Source organism: Achroia grisella, unplaced genomic scaffold, assembly GCF_030625045.1.
Source record: "Achroia grisella isolate CSIRO2021 unplaced genomic scaffold, CSIRO_AGI_Agris_v1 utg546, whole genome shotgun sequence".
NCBI classification, from domain to species: Eukaryota; Metazoa; Arthropoda; class Insecta; order Lepidoptera; family Pyralidae; genus Achroia; species Achroia grisella.
The window spans coordinates 3,253,019-3,273,891 of record NW_026712931.1 but is presented as its reverse complement, the minus strand read 5'-3'; the positions used below and the strand labels follow the sequence as shown (position 1 = coordinate 3,273,891).

Sequence of the window (20,873 nt, the reverse complement as noted above, 5' to 3'; positions counted from 1 at the left end):
AACCATCGTGATAAACTCATGATGATTTACCACGATGGGCTAACTGACCTGACCTCATGCTCATCTTATCATCCTCCACTAGTGCCCCGCCAGCGTAAACCGTTAGCGCAAGCGGGTGCATCAATACACTATCATTCTTAAAAAAAACTAGTTGTTCATGTACGGAATTTTCATTTCATATTAGACACCTACATAAGTACACAATGTAAATAAACTGGTTTAAAAAAAAGAAATACAGTTGAAATCTTGTCTGTTTTTCTCAATTGTATGTGTAACTGGATGGTGTTATATTAAAGGTTTTTAATATAAAATATTGGATAAATAAAATATCAGTTTGAGATGTTGACAGAATCTGTTTATTATTCTTTAGTCCTAATTACATGTCATTCACTAAGAAGTTTCTATATACAACAGATGGGAAAAATATTAATACAAATAATTTGACGTTCATAAGCGGCTACGTGAATAAATAATTTTTCATTTAATTTGATTTGTTAATATGTAGGCGTATGTTGACATGGAACGCCGCACGTCAAAACACGTCAATATAGTATAACCTATTCTGGGCCCATCGTAATCGTCTTATCATGGTTATACCATTTGTTATTATATTTTCACTATATTCATTCTATAAATAAATATCCAAAATATTGTATCCGTGTGCATAAATAAATAAAATATGTTGTTTTAGCTTTCTAGTACAAATCCAAATCTGGGTGGCTGAAAGCTAACAGATAGTAAAATAAAAATCAATCAATTCATATATACCAACGAGTAACAGAAACTTTTAGAAAATCATATTACCGCGTATCGTAATCGTATCGTTTAATTCTTTTTTTATGCATTGGCAAATCACGTTCTCATATTCACAAATGCTTTAGGTAATCTGCGTTTGAAAGTCAAATTTTATCACTCAGGTCAGACAATTACCGATTATTAGTGAATAAAATTAAATAAAACAAGTGTAATTTATAAACGAAAAACTTCCATTAGTCAGTAATAATATGAATACTTAGATACATATAGGTAAATATATTAATTAATGAAAGGGTACAGCAATAAAAACCATATTAAAAAAACTGCTGCTACTCGTGACACATTATTTCTAACATAATTTTGTTACAACCAACCTTACATAAAATTAACATATCATGCGTGTTATGATACGGCGTACTCCCAAATATACTTACCTATCGTATCTGCATTTGGTGAACATGACCCACCAAATGCAGGTGCTAGGTAAGTGTCGCCGATTATTTAGTGCTTCGGTGCTCAACAAAATCTGATCTATCTATATATGTATATATAAGTTATTTCTTTAGATATTTAGATAGACCCTGTTAAATCTTATACATTACATTGTTGATTAGCAGTGGGATATTTGTAGTTATAAGTAGAACGTATTACCAATTTAAATTAACATTACAGATAAAATGAAAAAGTCCTAAAACCTTAGACATACTTATAAAATGTTAATCTATATAAATAAATAAATACATGGAGTAAAAATAAGAACTTAACATAATTCTTCAGATATAAATTTTCCTAAACATTTGTTATAGAAATGAAAGCATCAGAAACTTCTTGAATAATTTATTAACAACTTAAATGGAACTGAAAAATCATTATGCTGTGTTAAATATATATGAAATAAAATACCTATCGTTTACTAACATATGTTAAATATACCTACTCTAATGCATAATTGCACTAATACAGGACCAGGAGAAATATGGTAAACTAGAAAGCAAAATTTCACGGCTTATTTTATTTTCATTGTGTTTACGTAAAATTGTAGAGATATTTCATCAGACATGAATGACTAAATTACGTCTCAATTATTATCTCCACTGAAGCCACTCACTCGTAGTTCGAGACTTGCATGGACTTGATAGTAAGTAGTATGGATTGTAAAATTGTAAACAATATGGATATAGTAAACAAATGTGATCTAAAGTAGGTAATACATCTACAATTAAACGAGGTACAAAAGAAGTACTAGCAGTAATTTTTTTAAATAAACAACAAGTGAGTAATCGGTCGAGAGATTAATGACGAAATATGGACTTTACACTTGCTTTTATTTCTAAAGTATTATAATTAACGCCTTTTTATAATATGAATTCCGTTGCATTTTAGTAATCATGTCATTAAATATTAGTAATTTAGTGTTACACTACACACACAGGATTACTACTACTGAATGAAATATCTACGTATCTTCTAGTTGATATGTTTTGATATCCACAACTAATACCTATTATAAACGCCAAAACCTGGCTGACTGTTTTTTACGTTCCACAACTAAACGGCTGATTCGATCTTAATGAAAGTTAATGTGAAGATAGAGATTATATAACGGACGGATGCTATTTAAATCAATTATATTACCAATTTATTTCAAACGGACGCAGTTTAAAAAAGAACTGCAATTCTAATTGAAGTAAACAAATTATTTTATGATACGCTAGCGACCCTCGCACGGATGCATTACAAATCTTTGCATTTCTCGCCTTGTTCTATACTACAACACGCATGTATTACACGTATAAACCTTCCTCTTAAATTATTCTATCTATCTGTTGTTAACACTGAATTAAAAACGGTTGCCTAATTTAAAAGATATAAGCGAACAGACAGTGGCGTAAATACAGGGTAGCAAATCGGCAAAATGCCGTAAGGGGCTATCGGTCGGAGGAGAATCCCCAATTTATTATTAGTAAAAAAAAATGGAAAAACAGCAAATAAATGTAGGTGAATTACAATTTAGTCCTTAATTGAAATTAAAATACCAATAAAAGGTGATAAAACTAAATTATAGGTAACTGTATATTTTGTGCGTAGTTATACATAATTTTTTAATAGAAGTAAGTATTTTTCCAGTGTCAGTGAACTACACTTGGTTTAAAATATCTTTTTCAATAGTATGTAGACTGTTGTAGTAATAAGAAAAAAGACCTGGTAAAACGGAGAAAATGTATTAATAATAGAGAACTAACATATTGACAACAGAAAAAATGAATTGAAGTATCAAAAACAAGAATGTAATATAAAAGAACTATAAATTTAAATACAAATTTAGAATATAAAATACATATCTGATTAGCCAGTTACAACATAGACTTAAATAGATAGATACTGTGTAATATTTTGTCTGTTTTACTCTTAAGATATAACTGATTAAATCAGACTAAATATTCAATCGAAATTCTTACGTAACTTGTCAAATATAATGAAAAGAAGGAAGGAATATCGCTAAACACGGCAATATATAGTGGATCATTAAAATACATTAATATTTTGCTTGGAGAGTGGAGAAAGGGGAGCTGACTATCGATATCTACTATACCGTTAATGGCAATGTACTGTTACGGTAAAAGTTTTTCATGTTTTTCGTCTGTCTCTATCTACCTACTGTGCAATATCTATTTCCTATTTTTAAATTTCTAAGCTATATAATATTTTTTAAATATAGCAAGTTTACTATTATAATGATAACAGATTGTACTCCTGATACATGATGCCGATGCGTGGACTTTAGACAAATTAACGATATAGGTAAATGAACGATATTTATAGATATACGACGTATGTTTAAGCAAAAAGTTATTGTCCAACTTCTGTCTTCTCCTATCATTCAATTATTCTAGAATTCTAGGTTGAGCGTTCAGTCTATTAAATAATGTACTTCATAAATATGAAGATAGGTACGGTGATTCGCTACTCTAATAATGTATGAACAAAAAGCTTAAAAGAAGACAAGTCAGTAAGTTTGTCGTGGCAAATTCACTGAGAATTTAACATATTTTAATGGAGGAAGTTATTAGTAAGGGAGATTGACTTGTAAATAATCTGGTCGATCTTTAATCAGTCGTCCCTTGATTACATCGTCATAAATTCCTTTTAAGTTTTCGTGAATTCACTATAATAAGCTTAACGACCTAAAATCATCTTTCGACATGTATTCTTCTACTTCTACTACCTAATCTGACGACGACTTCGTGCATGTAAATCAACCTAAAAATAGACCAATTACTAATAATGTAATTTCTATTAAAAATCTAGGTATTTGCAATAACCAATTAAACTAGTTTTATTTCTTTCTTATTTATTATAATAAAATCAATAATTTAAAAAATATTTATCTATATTTGTGGAATAAGGAAATTTTTACCAATTATTTTGATTTAATTAACTACCTTCTTGTTAATTAAGAGGAAGATAAATAGAAATAATGCGCAATTATTTTGGAGACAACCTTTACTCGATCACAGATAACCTAAATGATATTATACATTCTTACTCGGATACGGAGTAACTTTAAGATCATTAACATCCTTTTCAGCCAACGTAGTCATGACACAAATATAACTAATAAAATTATCCAAACTTAATTATTAATATAATTATAGAATCTTATGTAGATTCGTTATTGACTTCATACAGTTCAATTTGAGATATCAATACTTTAGTACATAGTATTTGTACATATTTGAATCTAAATTAAATAGTAATGAGAATGAAAACTATATATTAAACTTTTCCAACATAATAACAACAACTTCTTGCTTATCTAGTATAATTAGGTGGGTAGATATGTACTTTATTATTAACAATTGTCTCAATGTATTACTTAATAGTGTTTAGGTACAAAATATTTATCGGGTTGTTTTTTATTAGTCAAGTACTTTAAATAAAAAGGAATGTTTCAGCTCTATATGTTTATTAAAAAATAATTAACATTCAACTCTTTATTTACTATATATGTCGCCACCACATCGTGCCTCCTGTTGTCAAAGTTCCGACGATACCTGACATACGGATGGACACTCGACGACAAGTCATGTAGTAAGTAGTCATTCATGTATTTTGATATTGATAATCCACTGGAGATCTATAACGGCTATCTTTTGCGTCGTCGAGTCCTTGAGCGCTGTGAGGAACGCGAACTCCACTCCAAACTGAGGTCACTAAGAGAAGACGGTGTCTCAGGAAATTGTGCGTCCGATGTCCAGCGACATGAAGAGCACGTGGATTTCGATGATTCGGGCTCTTTATTCAACTTTTCAGGACCACTGCCGTACGATTCCAATATGTGTTTGTAGGCACACTCCAAAGGCTCGGGGCTTCTGCCACGCGCAGCACACAGGCGAACACGTACACAAGCGTTACAGTAACCGCAAGTGTCACCACGGAGAAAATTCTTAACCATTTCGAATAATATGTGATGTCTGTTACGCTCAACAATTAGAAGAGTAATAAATGCGAATGTGTTGTGGCTTGATATTTATGTGCGGTCCAGTGACGAGTGGCGTCGCGCACGCGCCTCTGATAACCTCAAGTCCGGCGCCAGTGACAGTTGCCGACCGCCATTAAATCTGAGCAAGAAATAGATCGTCTTGTTACTACCTAGGTACTATAAAATATCAGTAACTATTAACGAATGACATGGTAGAAATTATTAATTTGATAAATTCCTTTTGTATCGCAATTTTAGGAACCGAATAATAAACAAGTTATTTTTAAATTAGTAGGTAGGTACCTCAATAAAATAGGTAGTTAATACAATTTTATTCAATAATTTTATCTATATTTGAGTTCCTGATTAAACCTAGTGGACAGGTTCTCTCATTGTTTAGGAGTAAAATATTGTATATCAATTACAAGATTTGCCTAAAGTTACTGCTGCTTTTGAAATTCATTTAAATTTTGCCACATCCAACCGATATCAACGTCCATGCAATTATAACTCCGCCATTTTTGTATTGAATATGATGAAATTTTACGCATTTTTACAGTAGTTGTACCTATGTATGTTTTACATATGTACTACTAGGGTGACTAACTTAAACAATATAGGGGCACCTGTAGTATTCTGTTTTAAGGCATATATTTATATTTTATTGAAATGTAAAAACTAGTGACAAAGTGCGAGCAAATTATTAGTTACTTCTGGAAATATTAGGTACATGTTATATTTCAATAATATCATTCTAGTATTTTCTAGATAATGTCAATAGAATTGCTCTAAATCGTTACTAGTTAGCACCGGTTCGTCAACCTCATTTGTAATTGCATTCATTAACAGAGTATACACAATTATGTTATCGCGTTCCCACGTAGAGATATTTACTACGCTCCATTCCTATATATTCCTTCTGTTGATAGTTGAGTACATCGAATAATCTGGACTAGACGTGCTTTATTAATATTTACCTATTTAATAAATTTCAGATATAAATAATAACTATATATACATTTGTAATAAAACTAAATACGATGTACGATCGACGAAACTTTATATAAAAATTATGGTATAAAATGATATCATGAATACAGATATTTTATTTAGATGTTTTATTTTACTTTAAAATTAAGGTAAAATATGTGTAGGAATTAAATACTTATACTTTTATTTTTATAATTAAAGTATGATTAAGTATTGTGAGTGTAGCTTGAAAACTAGCAACACTGGCAGAGGAGGTAATTTTTAACAATTTGAGATTATATTAAAAATAGATTGTAAGTAGGTAAACCTGTTCTAGTAAGGTTTACCTACAATGGATATCAATAATATGTATAGCTACCATATCACTATCATATACATATCACTATGTATAGGTATATGTTCTGTACAATAAATATAACAATCACATTAAGGAAAATTAAAATATTAAAATTAGGGATAAATGTAAAAATAAATATTTGTCAAAATTGTAAACAGGGTGCTGCGATGTTTATAACGTCGTCTTAGAATATCACGATGTTTCGTTGACTTATCAGAGACATTTCCAGTATTGTTCCATATATTTCTAGCACTAAATAAAGCTGCGCCTCTTATCTATAACAACGGTATCGAGTAAACAACTATTTATGATGTTCTGAAAATAACTGTAGGTACCTACCCTTTATCTTTCCACGTCCTATCAGATGTTTTCAAAAATATTTTAACTCTATATTATGTAGGTACCTATACTTTATCAACTGGGTTTCAGTGACCAACAAGTAGAAGTTAGGTACTATTTAAAAAAATATGTTTTCAACCGATTGTTACTAAAAGGAATAGTCTGATTATTCAACAACATATTTTTATTTTTTTTAAGACGGATATTGAGTTTATTGTAACGGTATTTCACCTAGGTTCTTATTATAGGTATATTGACGGTCTCGGATAGCGGTTTACAGCGCTTTGCCTCCGATGGTCGCGAGTTCTTTCCTCGCACGGTGAAAGACCGGTCTTGCACCGATACAAAAAATCATTTTGTAGTATGGTTTTTTGTATCGGTTTGGATGTTGTTATTATAGAAGTAGGTTATTATTATTATTATTTTGAAATATAAATGTTATATTTCTATACTGATAGAAATACTTAGAAACATCTATTTTATCTGTTCAGGATATACGCGAAATGGTAATACACAGACAGACGGACAGACAGATTGATATTTCCGCATTTATATTAGTACCTATAGATTAGTGTAGTATGGATAGGTAACTAATGTTGCCACTCGGAGACTAATTTAAATAACTATTCGAGTAATTGAGATAAATGAGAATAATGTATCTTTAATTACAAGTATCACTTTGCTTTATGAACAGCAAGATAAGAAAGAAAAATAAAATGTTATTCGTAACCAAAACGGCCTAGTAATAAGTGGTTACTGCGAGATAGTTTTATTTAATTTAGATAAATTAAATATTAAGACATTCTTGACACGCGCCAAGCAAGTATTTTTACAAGTAAACTAGAGGTAGACTTTGTACAAGGTATCCGTGTATGTACTTCTGTGTCATCCATTTCAGGTTTCCAGCTTCTGTTTCTGCTGCAAAGCAGCATCAATACATAAAATATAATATTATATATAAAATAGCATATATATATATATGTAATATGTATATATAAACATAAACTATTTATTATATAAATAATGTAAATATGTATGTGTGTCATCTATATTAATATATAACTAGCCCTACGAAAACTGCTGTATCAAATCGCAGCTGAAGTCAATACATGTTAATAAAAAAAAATAATAATAATAATAATGTCAGTGAAACAAATAAAAATAAAAAAAAAAAAATCCTACATGGTGGGGCGAGGCTACCACCGCTTCTCAGATTCTTATTGTAAATGGTCTCATTTGCTAATACTAGACAACATCGTCATCGGAAAACAACACTTATTAATTTAAAATTCATTAAATTCCCACACAACAGTGTAATAAATTTATTTCGAACCAATACATAATATTTTTTCTATAAACTACGGCTTAACCACTTATTTACAATAATTCGATTAAAATTAATAAATAATTAAAGTTTAGATGATAAATAAAGTATATAAAGTGTGCCAAATTGTATGCTGATAAGATTAATATTGATCTGGATTATGAAACTGACCATCGAAAGAATCACTAAATTATTTTTGTTTGTTCAAGTCCTATAAGTCGTAACTTACATTTTTAGGTTAGCTACTTAAATGTCAAAAAATATTGTATTCTGTATCGTTCTCCAGTGACATAATTACAACCATCTATAAATAGTTTTAATAAATATATATAAGAATTTCTGTTAGAATTAAATAAATTAAACAGAAATTGTGCCAGTCTATCAATTCAGTATAATAAAATATTACCAATAGGAAAATCTTAAAATATACTATAGGTTTTTTTATATAACTTAAGTCCGTTTAGAACATAGTACGACTTGGAACCATAGTCTAAGTTTATAACATACCAACACCAACGTACCATATTATAAATGAAATTATTAAGCAACTACCAGCTAATGCCGCAAAGGTTGGTCTGATATAGTTATTTACTGTGTTGCTTACTTGTTATAGGTAGTGTGTTGGCATGGTTACAAAGAAATAGCAAAGGTACGCGTAGTTATAGAATTCGTAAGTAGTAGAAAAAGGGGTCCGCGACACTGCAGAATAAAAATATATAATATGATAGTTGCTCCGTGCAAGTTCGGCGACGAGATGGTACTAGTGGATATAGTTTAATAGGATACAAAATACTGAATGTATCATAATTTAAAATAACAATCTCAATTGCTTTTCTGTATTTTTTAACAATTACTTGTTTTGGTACTTAAACTATTGCCTAAATTGTCATAACTATCGCTTTTACACAAAATATTTAGGGATTTAAGATAATGGCAGAAGCGATTGTTTCTTTTCAAATTATGATCAGTTTTAGCCTTCTCAATTCTACAGACAGAGCGACACGCGGGCCAATAGTCAAGGGCAAGTGCTTTTCGATCCAATACTGCTGATGGATTCAAACAACCAGCTATCATATTGTGTTGTGAGATTATCTTGTTTCTTTCTCTGTAACAAAGTAAAATATTTATTAATATCCCACTTAAATGATGAATATTTCCATAGAATTAAATATAACATATTATTTGCTTAGACATAAGATAAGATATATATATATATATATATAGTACATAGTATTCTAATATACATTCATGAAAAATGTATTTATATTTTAGAGAATAGGCTATCACGCAGGAAATAATATACATGTAAATGTAGACAAAAAGAACGAGAACAACCGCACCTGCTTCCGGTCCGCGCATTCCGCTTTCTTCAATCGTGCGTGATTTAGCTACTTTTTTTAACTAATTCATTATGGTTAGATAGCTAATTCGGTTGAGTTATTGATAATTTTAAAAATGAAAAGACAAAAACACGTGAAAGAGTGAACTTAAAAAATTGTTAATTACAATCGCTCACGATTGCGCGATACCTTTCCCGCACTAAAGTAAAGGCAGGCATCAACTGTCATGCCTATTAATAAAATTGTCTTATTCGTGACGTTTTTATTTTCACTACCATTTGCACGAATGCTTTCTTGCTTGGTAACCCACTGAAAATCAGCACTATGATATAATTTAGTTATCCTACAGTATGTATTCCGAGAGGGAGTCAGTTTCAGCGTTACCTTTGAATATAAATAGAGCAGACATTTTTTAGTAAACCCTATTAGTACCTATTGATAACGTCTTTTATTATTTTTACTACTTTTCGGCATTCAGAATTCAAAGCTATATACAAATAACAATAATAATCAATAAAATATAGTGTTAATTAAGTTTCCTAATATCCATATTTACATTTACTAACCTTTGATACGTCATATCTGGAGTGGTAATATTAAAATTTACTTCAAGTCCATTTCTTTCCTGAGTTGCTGTAATAAATCTAGTTATCAGTTCGTGTGAAATCTCATCAACAAATTCGTAATTCCTATTAAAAGTCCGAAAATTTTCATGTTCTGATACATTATCAATTTCAGCAGAGTACCATGGTTGGGATAAAATGTTGGCTGTTGTATTAAATACAAAATGATTGCAATAATCTGCAATTGATAGTGCATCAATCGTCTTGGCAATAATATCTACATTTGCAATGTCATTTTTTATATATTCCGAAGGTATTTCTTTAAGATGGGTATTATTATTCAGATTAGATTCAGATTTAGGATGTAATTTAAGTAAAGATGATAAACTCCACCACATATTAAATGACTGCATGGGATATCGGAAATTTAATAAACTTGATTGTTCTCTCATAAAAGACTTCCAAACATTATTATCCAAATAGAGATGATTTATATATTTTTCTTCCTGTACTTCAGACTCTGCCCATGACATACTAGAATTTTCATCGTCAATATTTACAATGATATCACTGTTTTGGGAATCAGACTCTTTATCAGTTTTCATTTCCTGTATTTGCGAAGTTACATAAAATTGTAAAGAATTAAGAGCTTTCCTAATATCACCTTTGAAGAAATCTAAAAAATTTGCTCCAGTTCCAGGCCAACAAATACCATTATCAGCTAAACAGAGAATATCCAACCATGTTCCTAGGGTCCTAGGTAACAATGGACGCATATTTATATTTTTTGCAAATTGAAAAAATCTTTGGAGGTGTGGACATGAAGTTGAAGATGCTATTAAAATTACAGGACGCTTGGAACTTTGAATTAATTGCATAATAGCAGAACAGAATCCATCATCTTGCTCGAATACTATATCTGCATCATCTATAAGAATGAGTGAACTTCCTGTCCTTGTAATTTCTTGACTACCAACATGAGACTCAGATTGACTTAATGAGTCAGTTCTTGGATCGGATTCCGAATCTTTTGTTGTACTCTGCAAAATCTGCTTCTTCTTGCCTTTTTTTTTATTATTTTTTTCACAAGAAAGCACATCCTGCATTTTTTGTGAATTTTCTAAATTGCATTTTCCTCTATTAACTTTATGAGATTGAGTAGCTTCTTGCAAATCTTGTAACATTATTTTACCAGTTCTTTTACTACTTGTATTAACTTCAATCACTTTTATAGCCAATTCTGCAGCAACTGCATAAACACTTGTTGTTTTACCACTACCCACAGGACCTGTTATTATTAAAAGTTGATTTGAAGCTTTCAAACTGTCTTTACTGTCTGTGTCGGATTGATAGAAATCTGAAGAATCTGAATTTACTAAAATTTTCTTCGATTTTATTTGACTTTCTGTCCAAGTCACTATCCACTTCTTTAATTCTTTAACTGCCTCAGAATTTCCAACTACTTGCTTAGCTGACGTTGCTCTATATTTATTAGTCCAATTGAGTTTATCTAGATTGTCATTGCTGATTTCTATTATACCATTAATGACTTCTATACTATTATCTAGTTCAGTATGCTCACAATCTTTCAGTAATCCTCTACTTTTATCTTTCAACATACGGTATGTCCGATAAACAGGAAATTTTGGAAATTTTCGTTTAATATTTTGTAAATTTGTGTATTTATCACTTTTCGAAATAGACAACATAATACTACTTTTGACATCTTTATCAATATTCACTAAATTTTTGAATAGTTTATCTTCAGAATTTAAAAACAAATCATCGGAATAATCATATTCAATTGAATTTTCAGTAAATGGTATCGAAGTTGAAGCGAAAGGTATAGTGATCTGTTGAACGTGAACAACAGTAGGAAATGCTAAATTTTCTGTATTTAAATTTCTTTGCTGCTTCATTTTGTTTTTTAGCTTATCTGGAACTCCACTATGAAGAAATTTATTTTTCGCTTCAATAAACGCAGGATCATTGTGCAATTTAGATTTAAAAATGGGAGCTAATTTGGTTTCTGATTTCGTTTGATTTCTTTTGACTTCTTTCTTCTGATTGTCATTTCCATTTAATCTTTTCTTTTCTTTATTTAATGCTACTTTTAAAGTAACACTACATACCTCTTTACATAATTCTTCTTTATATTCTAGCCGACTTTTAGTCAATTCCTTTGATTTCTCTTTGCTATCAACATTTTTCTTCTTTTTTGGTGTGATTATATGTAATTCTTCATCAGAACTAAAGAATTCTACATTTTCAGTATATTTAACTGGCTTTTTAGTAGCTCTTTTAGGTCTTTGGTCTTTACTATATTTTATGGAATCATCCAATTCTTCAATTCCAGAGTTGTTATTAATGATTTCCTTTCTTTTCCGTTTTCTTACTTCTTTATTGTTATCCATTATAAGAGGTTTATTTACATTAGATTTAATATCATTACAGTCACTCGATTTCTTTGATTCATTCTTATTTTCAATTCCTATATTGGCTTTTTTAAGACTCAGTTTCCCTTTTTTTGCTTTTTTCTTCGATTTACTGTTTAATTTCACTTTTATAATGTTAATGTTAGCAACATTGTCAACACTTTCAATGTCAGCATCTTCCATAGTATTTTCAATATCAACAGGAGTATCTTTTTCGAGTTTATTAAAATAGCAAAGCATGCTTTCTTTCTTTTTTAATGAAGGGGATAATTTTGACATAAAATCATCATCTTCTTTAGTAGGATATTTAAGATTAGCATTAATATTACTAACTGAATCTTTAAAGATATTTATTAATGTCAAAGAATTTTCAGAATTTGAGATGTCATTTATGTCTGTATGAATTTTATTACTAGAACAGGGCGATATTTCATTGTCTATAGTACACTTAAAATCCTGGTTATTTTTACATTTTTTTGAAGAATTCCTCCCATTATTTATAATCATATTTTTGAACCTTTGTGCCCTCTTTTCTAACTTTTTCTTAATGATATGCTCTTGATAATCTTCTAAATCTTTTTTTTCCAGAGAGCCCCTAGATTCTGCCATTTTTTGAAGCATAAGTTTTCTTTTGGCTTTAATACTTTTTTTATCAAAATTTTCCTGCAGTTCTTCAACTTCATCCAAAGTTCTCTCTTTGCCAGGGGAATTGGACCCAATGCTTTTATTTCTGGAATCCATTAATAGCTGAAATGCATTTTTTTGTATTGTCTCTTTTCTATCAGATATAGGTACACAAATCATATTCCTCTCATGTACATTTATCAATGTGGCATCAATATTAGTCAATGTTTCTACTGACTTGACTGTTTGTTTTCTTTTGCCCATTTTAAAAAGATAATTTTTGGGTTTGGTATCTTGAAATTCAGTTATATCTTCTAAACAATTATGTATATTTGAGTTAGTTGGTGACTTTATCTTAAGCACCCTAATCAATGTGTTAGACACATCTAATACTTCTGGATCTTCCTTTCCATCATGTCTTAGCTTATACTTTTTCAATTTTTTCTTAAGGGCTTTATTACATTTATGTTTTAGAAAGTTTTCCTTTGCTTTTAAGACATGTCTGGATTGTTTTTTATTAGAATAATCACTACTAATGAAAGGAAAAGTTTTTAACTTCTTGTTATTGTCATTTTGTATCAGCAAGTTTGACATTACCTGAAAAAAAAATGATATGATTTATACTAACATGTAATAAGATAAACTAAATTTAAGGAAAAAATGTTATACATTATCCATATCTGCAGCACATTTTTTACATGCAGAAAGTCCACAAAATATAATATAGGAGAAATAATTATAAACACTATTAAATAGTGAATTTTTTTTATTGTATGCCTTGTTCGAAAAGGCATTCTCATCACAAGAATGAGAAACAAATATGTGTGTTGCTCTTTTAAAAAAAAATTGACTAGTACTACATTATTAAGATTTTTAAGTTTATAAATAGTTACTTGAGGAACAAAATAAATAAAATTAGTTATGAGAGCAGACCAGTTCCTACAAGCAGCACCTGTTCATGAGTGTGAACCTATGTCACAATGATTTATTACTATAATATAATATGTGAAAGCACACAATACATATTAATAAGGAGCAGGCATGCGACAATCAACACAGGAACCACTTTGCTCTCATTCCTTACGCAATCAATATAAAAATAGTTCTTATTCAGCTATTACAGATTGCTAATAATATTATATGTGCTGTAGACTTATGCTGCAGATAAACTATAAAAGTAACAAACTGATAATGAAATTCAGAAACATATCTTTCATTTCATTCATAATTTAAGAGCTATGCTCTTGTCGGTGGAGCTCTTGCCACTTTCCACGATCTTCCATCATGCTCTTTAATTCTTGATACGACACGACTCCCATTTTGTCCTCAATTTGTTTGATGTAGCTATCTTTACTAATATAAAACAAACTTACTCAGTTAGTACTTAGTCTTCTCACTTATATCTTTTAAACTATGCAACAGATTTTGTAATTAATGCAAATTGCAGCTTGTAGAGTGAATCAAGAAGGTTTATATGTATAATACAGGTATACCAATGCAGAGGCCAGGGTACCTACCCTTGTTATTTATATCATAGACATTTTATTACATAATTTATTCTAGTTATACTTGAATTTAATTCTTATAATGTTAATGTCTAATAATTCAATGTGTAAAGGTGATAAATATTATTAGTACATATACTATTTGTAATTAGGAATACACTTCTATCATTAGTATTTACTCACATGTAATGCTGTTTCTAAACATGATATCAATCATTTTGATACCATAAATCCTATTTAGAATTATTTATGTACAAAATTAAACTAATATCTCAAATGAAATGTTTTAGTTGGAAAATGGGAATATCAAAACATACTGCTGCTGTTCTAAGGATAATAATTTTATACTAAAATCAATCATATAATGGTCAAATACCATATGTATAAATATACATGTTATAAAATTATGTCAGAAAAAATATATATCTAAATTCCAGTTAAATTAACTAACCAATTACAACTTCAGATAAACATAAAAAAGTGTATAGTATATGTTACATATTTGTTTACTTTACATAGTATAGTGTAAAATAAGCATGTAGTAAGGGGCAGTATGCCTACTCCACATACACTTAATTTAAATGTTGGTTTAGTATATTTCCTATCAGTGTACTATAACTCTTTCTCTATTACAGTCCATTATTGGTGTAGTTAACACCATCACCAGTAAATACTTAATATTGTGCATCTTATGTGTACTTTCATATATATAGCGAATGTGAGGTAGGTTAGTCAACATCAGCACTTATGTAGGCGACAATATTCAATAAGCTAGTACTGCGAAGAGAAGCAGTAACTCGGAGAATCTGCTCTTTTTGTAAGAGTAGAGCCAAAATAAAGTCTATGGCTTAAAGTTTACTTTTGTTTATGTCTAGGATATATTTTTCAATGTCTCTAAGCATCTCATCCTTCCAAATGCTGTAAGATGTGTCATACCGTCTTTATTTACTAATAATTTTTAAATTACATACCATGCACGTACCAAGCTCGTTAAAGTGGATGAAAAGACGCCAATCAACTCGTTAAAATAACAGTGGATACAATTAAACGAATCAAATTACACACGAAAATGGTTAATATCATAGAAAAATTGAAATATTAACCTCTATAACACATATGAAATTAGAAATATTTGTAAATTCTCAATTACAAACGGGTTTAGTAGAATTGGCGGTATTTACCACAAATATAGAGTACCTCATATACAAAGTGAGATACAATACAATATACTTAACTAAAAAAGTACAACTATAATGCTAACCTAGTTACGTAAAGAAAAACTGCTATTGACGAAGAGAGATGCCAATATTTTTACCAAAATGGCTACGAAATGTCAAACCAAATGTAGAGTCATAGTTGTCATACTAGTCTGACAGACCTGACAATTTAATTTTTTTTCTTCTCCTCCATCTTTGGCTTTGCCTTCGCATTTAGCCAATATCAAAGTTAGGGAAATATACACAGAAATATACGGAATAGAACGGAATTTTGTAGGATAAAGGATTGGTCAGGTTTATGATGTTTACAATGTATATATATTATATACATATGGATATATTTACAATTTTATATTATTATATAAAATAAATGTGGCTAATATTTTATATACATTGGTATCGCTATTATGTAACAAACAATTAATAGATGTAGGAAGTGGGACACGGATCAGAAGGAGTTGGGAAATAAATTCAGAGCGATCATATAGAGGGCAGGAGAAGAACACATGATTAACATCTCCGTACGCTCCACAAGCACATGTAGGATCAGAAACAATATTAAATTTGTATAGATTTGCTGGTGTACATACATGTCCCAATCGAAGTCTGCAAATAATTGATGTGGTTTTTTTATTAAATTTAAATTTACTAAACCAAGGTTTATAAGGAATAGTTTCTTGTAGTAGTCTGTAATTCTTCCCCTTTTCAGTTGCAATTGTCCAAAGCCGATTCCAATCCTCATACAAGTATATTTTTGACAACAAAGCTAGGTCATTACAGTAATTGACATATGGGAATAAATCGCCATCGCGAACAGCATCATTAGCCAGTTGATCAGCTTTTTTATTACCAGATATACCAAGATGGCTTGGTATCCAAGCGAAGTGAACATTTAATTGTAATGATAAGCATTGAGAGAGTAGATCACGAATTTTAAAAATTATCGGAGATTGTTTGTGGGTGTTATGAAACCTCTTTTTAGTTTAATTTTTATATTGTAAAAAGTAATGTATTATAAAATTATTATTGCAAAAAAGTGACATTATATTTTTCTTTCGGAATTTCCTAAAATATTTTATTTCTATATATAAATCCATTCGTCCTATGTACCTGCTGTCCCAGAACCTATTATCATATATCATATATCACAACATCATCGAATTATCCAATCCATCACATTATGGCGACCGTGAGCGAAATGGACCAGGTACAACTACAAAGGAAAGTGGTACGTCGTCGTTTTACTATGTGCGCTAAAAAAATAGAAGAATATCTAGACAAAAAAGATAAAGTTGGTATGTCTTCGGAGATAATAAATATTACTAAGATTTTCGACGAGCTAACGTTACTACAAAATAGATTGATGGATCTATGGTTGAATATGGAACAGCGAGACGAGAATTTTTTTGATAAGGATCTAGAATCTTCAGAAGCTTACAATAGTCAATTCTATTTATTGAAGCACAAGGTCAGTGAATATTGTAGTCATACCGTATCCCGCTCTTCGGCATCTGACACTGTAGTAAAAGCGGATAGTGAGGGTGGAGAGACTTCTCAAAGACATCGTCGCCACTTTCGCCTTCCCAAACTCCAGCTGGCAGGATTTAACGGAGAGATAAAAAGCTGGATACCCTTCTGGACTCAGTTTAAGAAGATTGACGCTGATAGTGACATAGACGACGAAGATAAATTTCAATATCTCTTGCAAAGTATTGAGACAGGTTGTAGTGCCAGAGATCTCGTGGAAAGTTTTCCTCCGTCGGCCGAAAACTACCCTAAGGTGATACAGCAGCTCAAACAAAGGTATGCAAAAGACGAACTTATAATTGAACATTATGTTAGAGAGTTATTAAAATTAACTATTGTTCAAAGGAAAGATAACTGTAAGATGTCCACTCGTACTCTATATGATAAGTTAATGACACAAATTCTAGCTTTAGAGTCTCTTGGTGTTACGCAAGACAAATATGCCGCCTTTTTATTTCCAATGGTGGAGTCAGCGCTGCCAGAAGACATATTGCGAGCATGGAATAGGTATCAAATAAACGTCACTACTGATGATAAAGGTAAAAGTCAGTTGACACAATTGTTACATTTTGTTCGTAATGAAGTTGAATCTGAAGAAAAAATTAATTTATCACGAGGAGGCTTTGCAAAAGTGGATCCAAATCCAGTAATTCCTTCTGCCAGTTTTTTAACTACATCTATAAGGAATAAAGAAAAAACTATTGTACATACTAATAATGAAACAAGAGAATGTGTGTGGTGTGCAAAATCAACGCATAATAGTTCGGAATGCAAGACACCGATCAAATGGAATGTAGAGGAGCGAAAAGATTTTCTAAAAAAGAAGAATTCCTGTCTGATATGTCTTATAACTGGACATCATGCGAAGAAATGTAGGAAATATCCTAAATGCGTCATCTGTGAGAAGAGACATTACCCAATTATGTGCGTAGAATTACAAAAGTCAACAAAAAAGAGTGAAGATGAAAAGTCAATGCTCAAACAGTCGACAAAACAGAGTACTGTTCTATTGCAAACCGTCAAGTTACATTTATTTCACGAAGATCAAGTTGTTACAGTAAGAGCTCTACTAGATTCAGGTGCTCAACGCTCTTTTATTAGATCTGATGTAATTGACAAACTAAAGATTGTACCTACAGGCAATGAACACCTAAGGCACAATTTATTCGGAGGGGTAGTGACTAAATTAGAGAACCACAGATTATTTACGCTAAACTGTAAAAGTCTTGATAACAAATATAAACTACAAATAGAGGCACTCGAGCAAAAGACAATATGCGATAATTTGCCAAAGGTGAAACCAGGTATACTTTTGTCACAACTACAAGCAAAAGGTATACATATTACTGATTGTGTTGATGAAGTGACTGAGATTTCTTTACTAATTGGTTCTGATGTTTTAGGTTCGCTGTACACTGGGCGATCAGAACATGTGAGTGATAATTTAGTGGCAATCGAGACGAAATTTGGTTGGGTAATTCAGGGACTTCCGGTATGTATTCTATTTTTACTTCAGTACACGCTTGTTCTTTTGATATTGATGACTTGTGGAAACTAGAATCCATAGGTATTAAAGATGAGGCGCAAGTAAAAAGTATTAGGAAACGCGAGGAAGAAGTCGAGAATTTCTTCGAGAAACTGTAGTCAGAAATGATGAGGATAGGTACGAAATTAAACTGCATTGGAATGATACAGCTGATTTATTGTCTCCTAATTATAATTTAGCTTTGAAACGTCTTCATTCAACTACCAATAAACTCAATAAACTAGGATTATTGACAGCTTATGATGAGGTGTTTGGAGAATGGTTAGATTGTAATATAATTGAAGAAGTTGTAGATGATAATCCGCAAATTGGCCATTATTTACCTCATCAGGTCGTTGTTAAAGATTCTAGCCTTACCTCGAGAATTCGTTCGGTATTCGATGTGTCTGTGATTACTAAAGAAGGTTGTTTGTCTTAATGCTTGTCTCGAAAAAGGAAGTAATCTTATAGAATTAATACCCAAATGACTTATTCAACTTAGGAAGGGCGCTATAGGTATTACTGCCGATATAAAGAAGGCTTTCCTACAAATATCTATTCATCCAGATGACCGTAAATTTCTCAAATTTTTGTGGTGGAATAATCCCGGTAGCGCAGATAGAAAACTAAAAGTTTTTAGGCATCGTCGCGTAGTATTTGGTGTTACGACAAGCCCTTACCTCCTATCAGCTACAATACTGCACCATCTTGAGAAATACGAATGTGAAACGACCAGTCTATTGAAGAATAGTTTTTATGTTGATAACAGCATTGTTAGTGTGAATAATGAAGTCGAAATGGAGAAATTTATCAACGAAGCTTTAAATATTATGAATGAAGGTAAGTTTGAGTTACGTTGCTGGGTGACTGGTTCTACTCTAGATATAAATCAAACAGACACTTCTGTGTTAGGAGTAACTTGGAATTCACAAACAGACGAATTGTATTGTAAAGTTCCATTTTTAAAACAAATTGATACAAAACTTACTAAACGAGTACTATTATCGATGGCTCAGAGCATTTTTGATCCAATCGGGTTTCTTTGTCCTACTACACTGATACCAAAATTGTTAATACAAAAGTGTTGGGAAAGGACAATGGACTGGGATAAGGAACTTACTCTCGAATTAGAAAAGTCTGCAAAAGAATGGCTCCAACAAGTATCATCAATTGAGAAATGTCGCATTCCACGAAGATTGAGCAAGTGTAAGGTAGGCAATACTTCTACGTTTGATTTAAACCAAGTTAAATCACCTAACCTTACTACTCGTTATATGTAGTTATATCGAAAAAATTAATACAGATCTACAACAAAGATTTCGGTCAGAATATTTATCTTTACTAGTACAAAAGAACACTAAAAACGAGAACAATCTTCAACCTGGAGATATCGTGCTTATAGGTTCAGATGATTTGAAGCGCGTTAACTGGCCTTTAGGTCTCATTTTAGAGATATGTTTAGGTGTTGATAATGTCGGTAGGGTAGCACGTGTTAAAACAGCAAAGGGTGAACGTGTTCGTGCACTGCAACGTTTATTTCCTTTAGAGTTATCGAGGTTAGAGAGTATTCAGTTTCCACAGTCATCAGGGTCAAATGATAAAGTCGCAGATCCCACTCTTGAGCCCGACAATCTTTTAACAAAGACAACACGTTCTGGTCGTCCTGTGAAACTGCCTCGACGTCTAAACCTGTGATTTATTTTTATTTTATTGTTGTTCTTTAGCATTGCGCACACGCAAGGTGGGGTGTATGTTATGAAACCTCTTTTTAGTTTAATTTTTATATTTAAAAAGTAATGTATTATAAAATTATTATTGCAAAAAAGTGACATTATATTTTTCTTTCGGAATTTCCTAAAATATTTTATTTCTATATATAAATCCATTCGTCCTATGTACCTGCTGTCC

General features: G+C 31.0%; 1 protein-coding gene across 2 annotated transcripts; it reads right to left on the bottom strand.

The window, feature by feature from the left end:
- Nucleotides 1-8,211: 8,211 nt before the first annotated feature.
- Nucleotides 8,212-15,955, bottom strand: LOC131848182 (enhanced level of genomic instability 1). Of its 2 annotated transcripts, none has more exons than XM_059197959.1 (3): nt 15,668-15,955; nt 10,136-13,788; nt 8,212-9,334 (listed from the first exon to the last, which is right to left on the bottom strand). In XM_059197959.1, the coding sequence occupies exons 1-3, from the start codon at nt 15,668-15,670 to the stop codon at nt 9,073-9,075; spliced, it is 3,918 nt and encodes a 1,305-aa protein (XP_059053942.1). In that variant the 5' UTR covers nt 15,671-15,955; the 3' UTR covers nt 8,212-9,072. The 2 variants fall into 2 exon arrangements, with proteins under 2 accessions (XP_059053942.1, XP_059053943.1); XM_059197960.1 differs by having other exon boundaries at nt 15,679-15,955.
- Nucleotides 15,956-20,873: the final 4,918 nt, after the last annotated feature.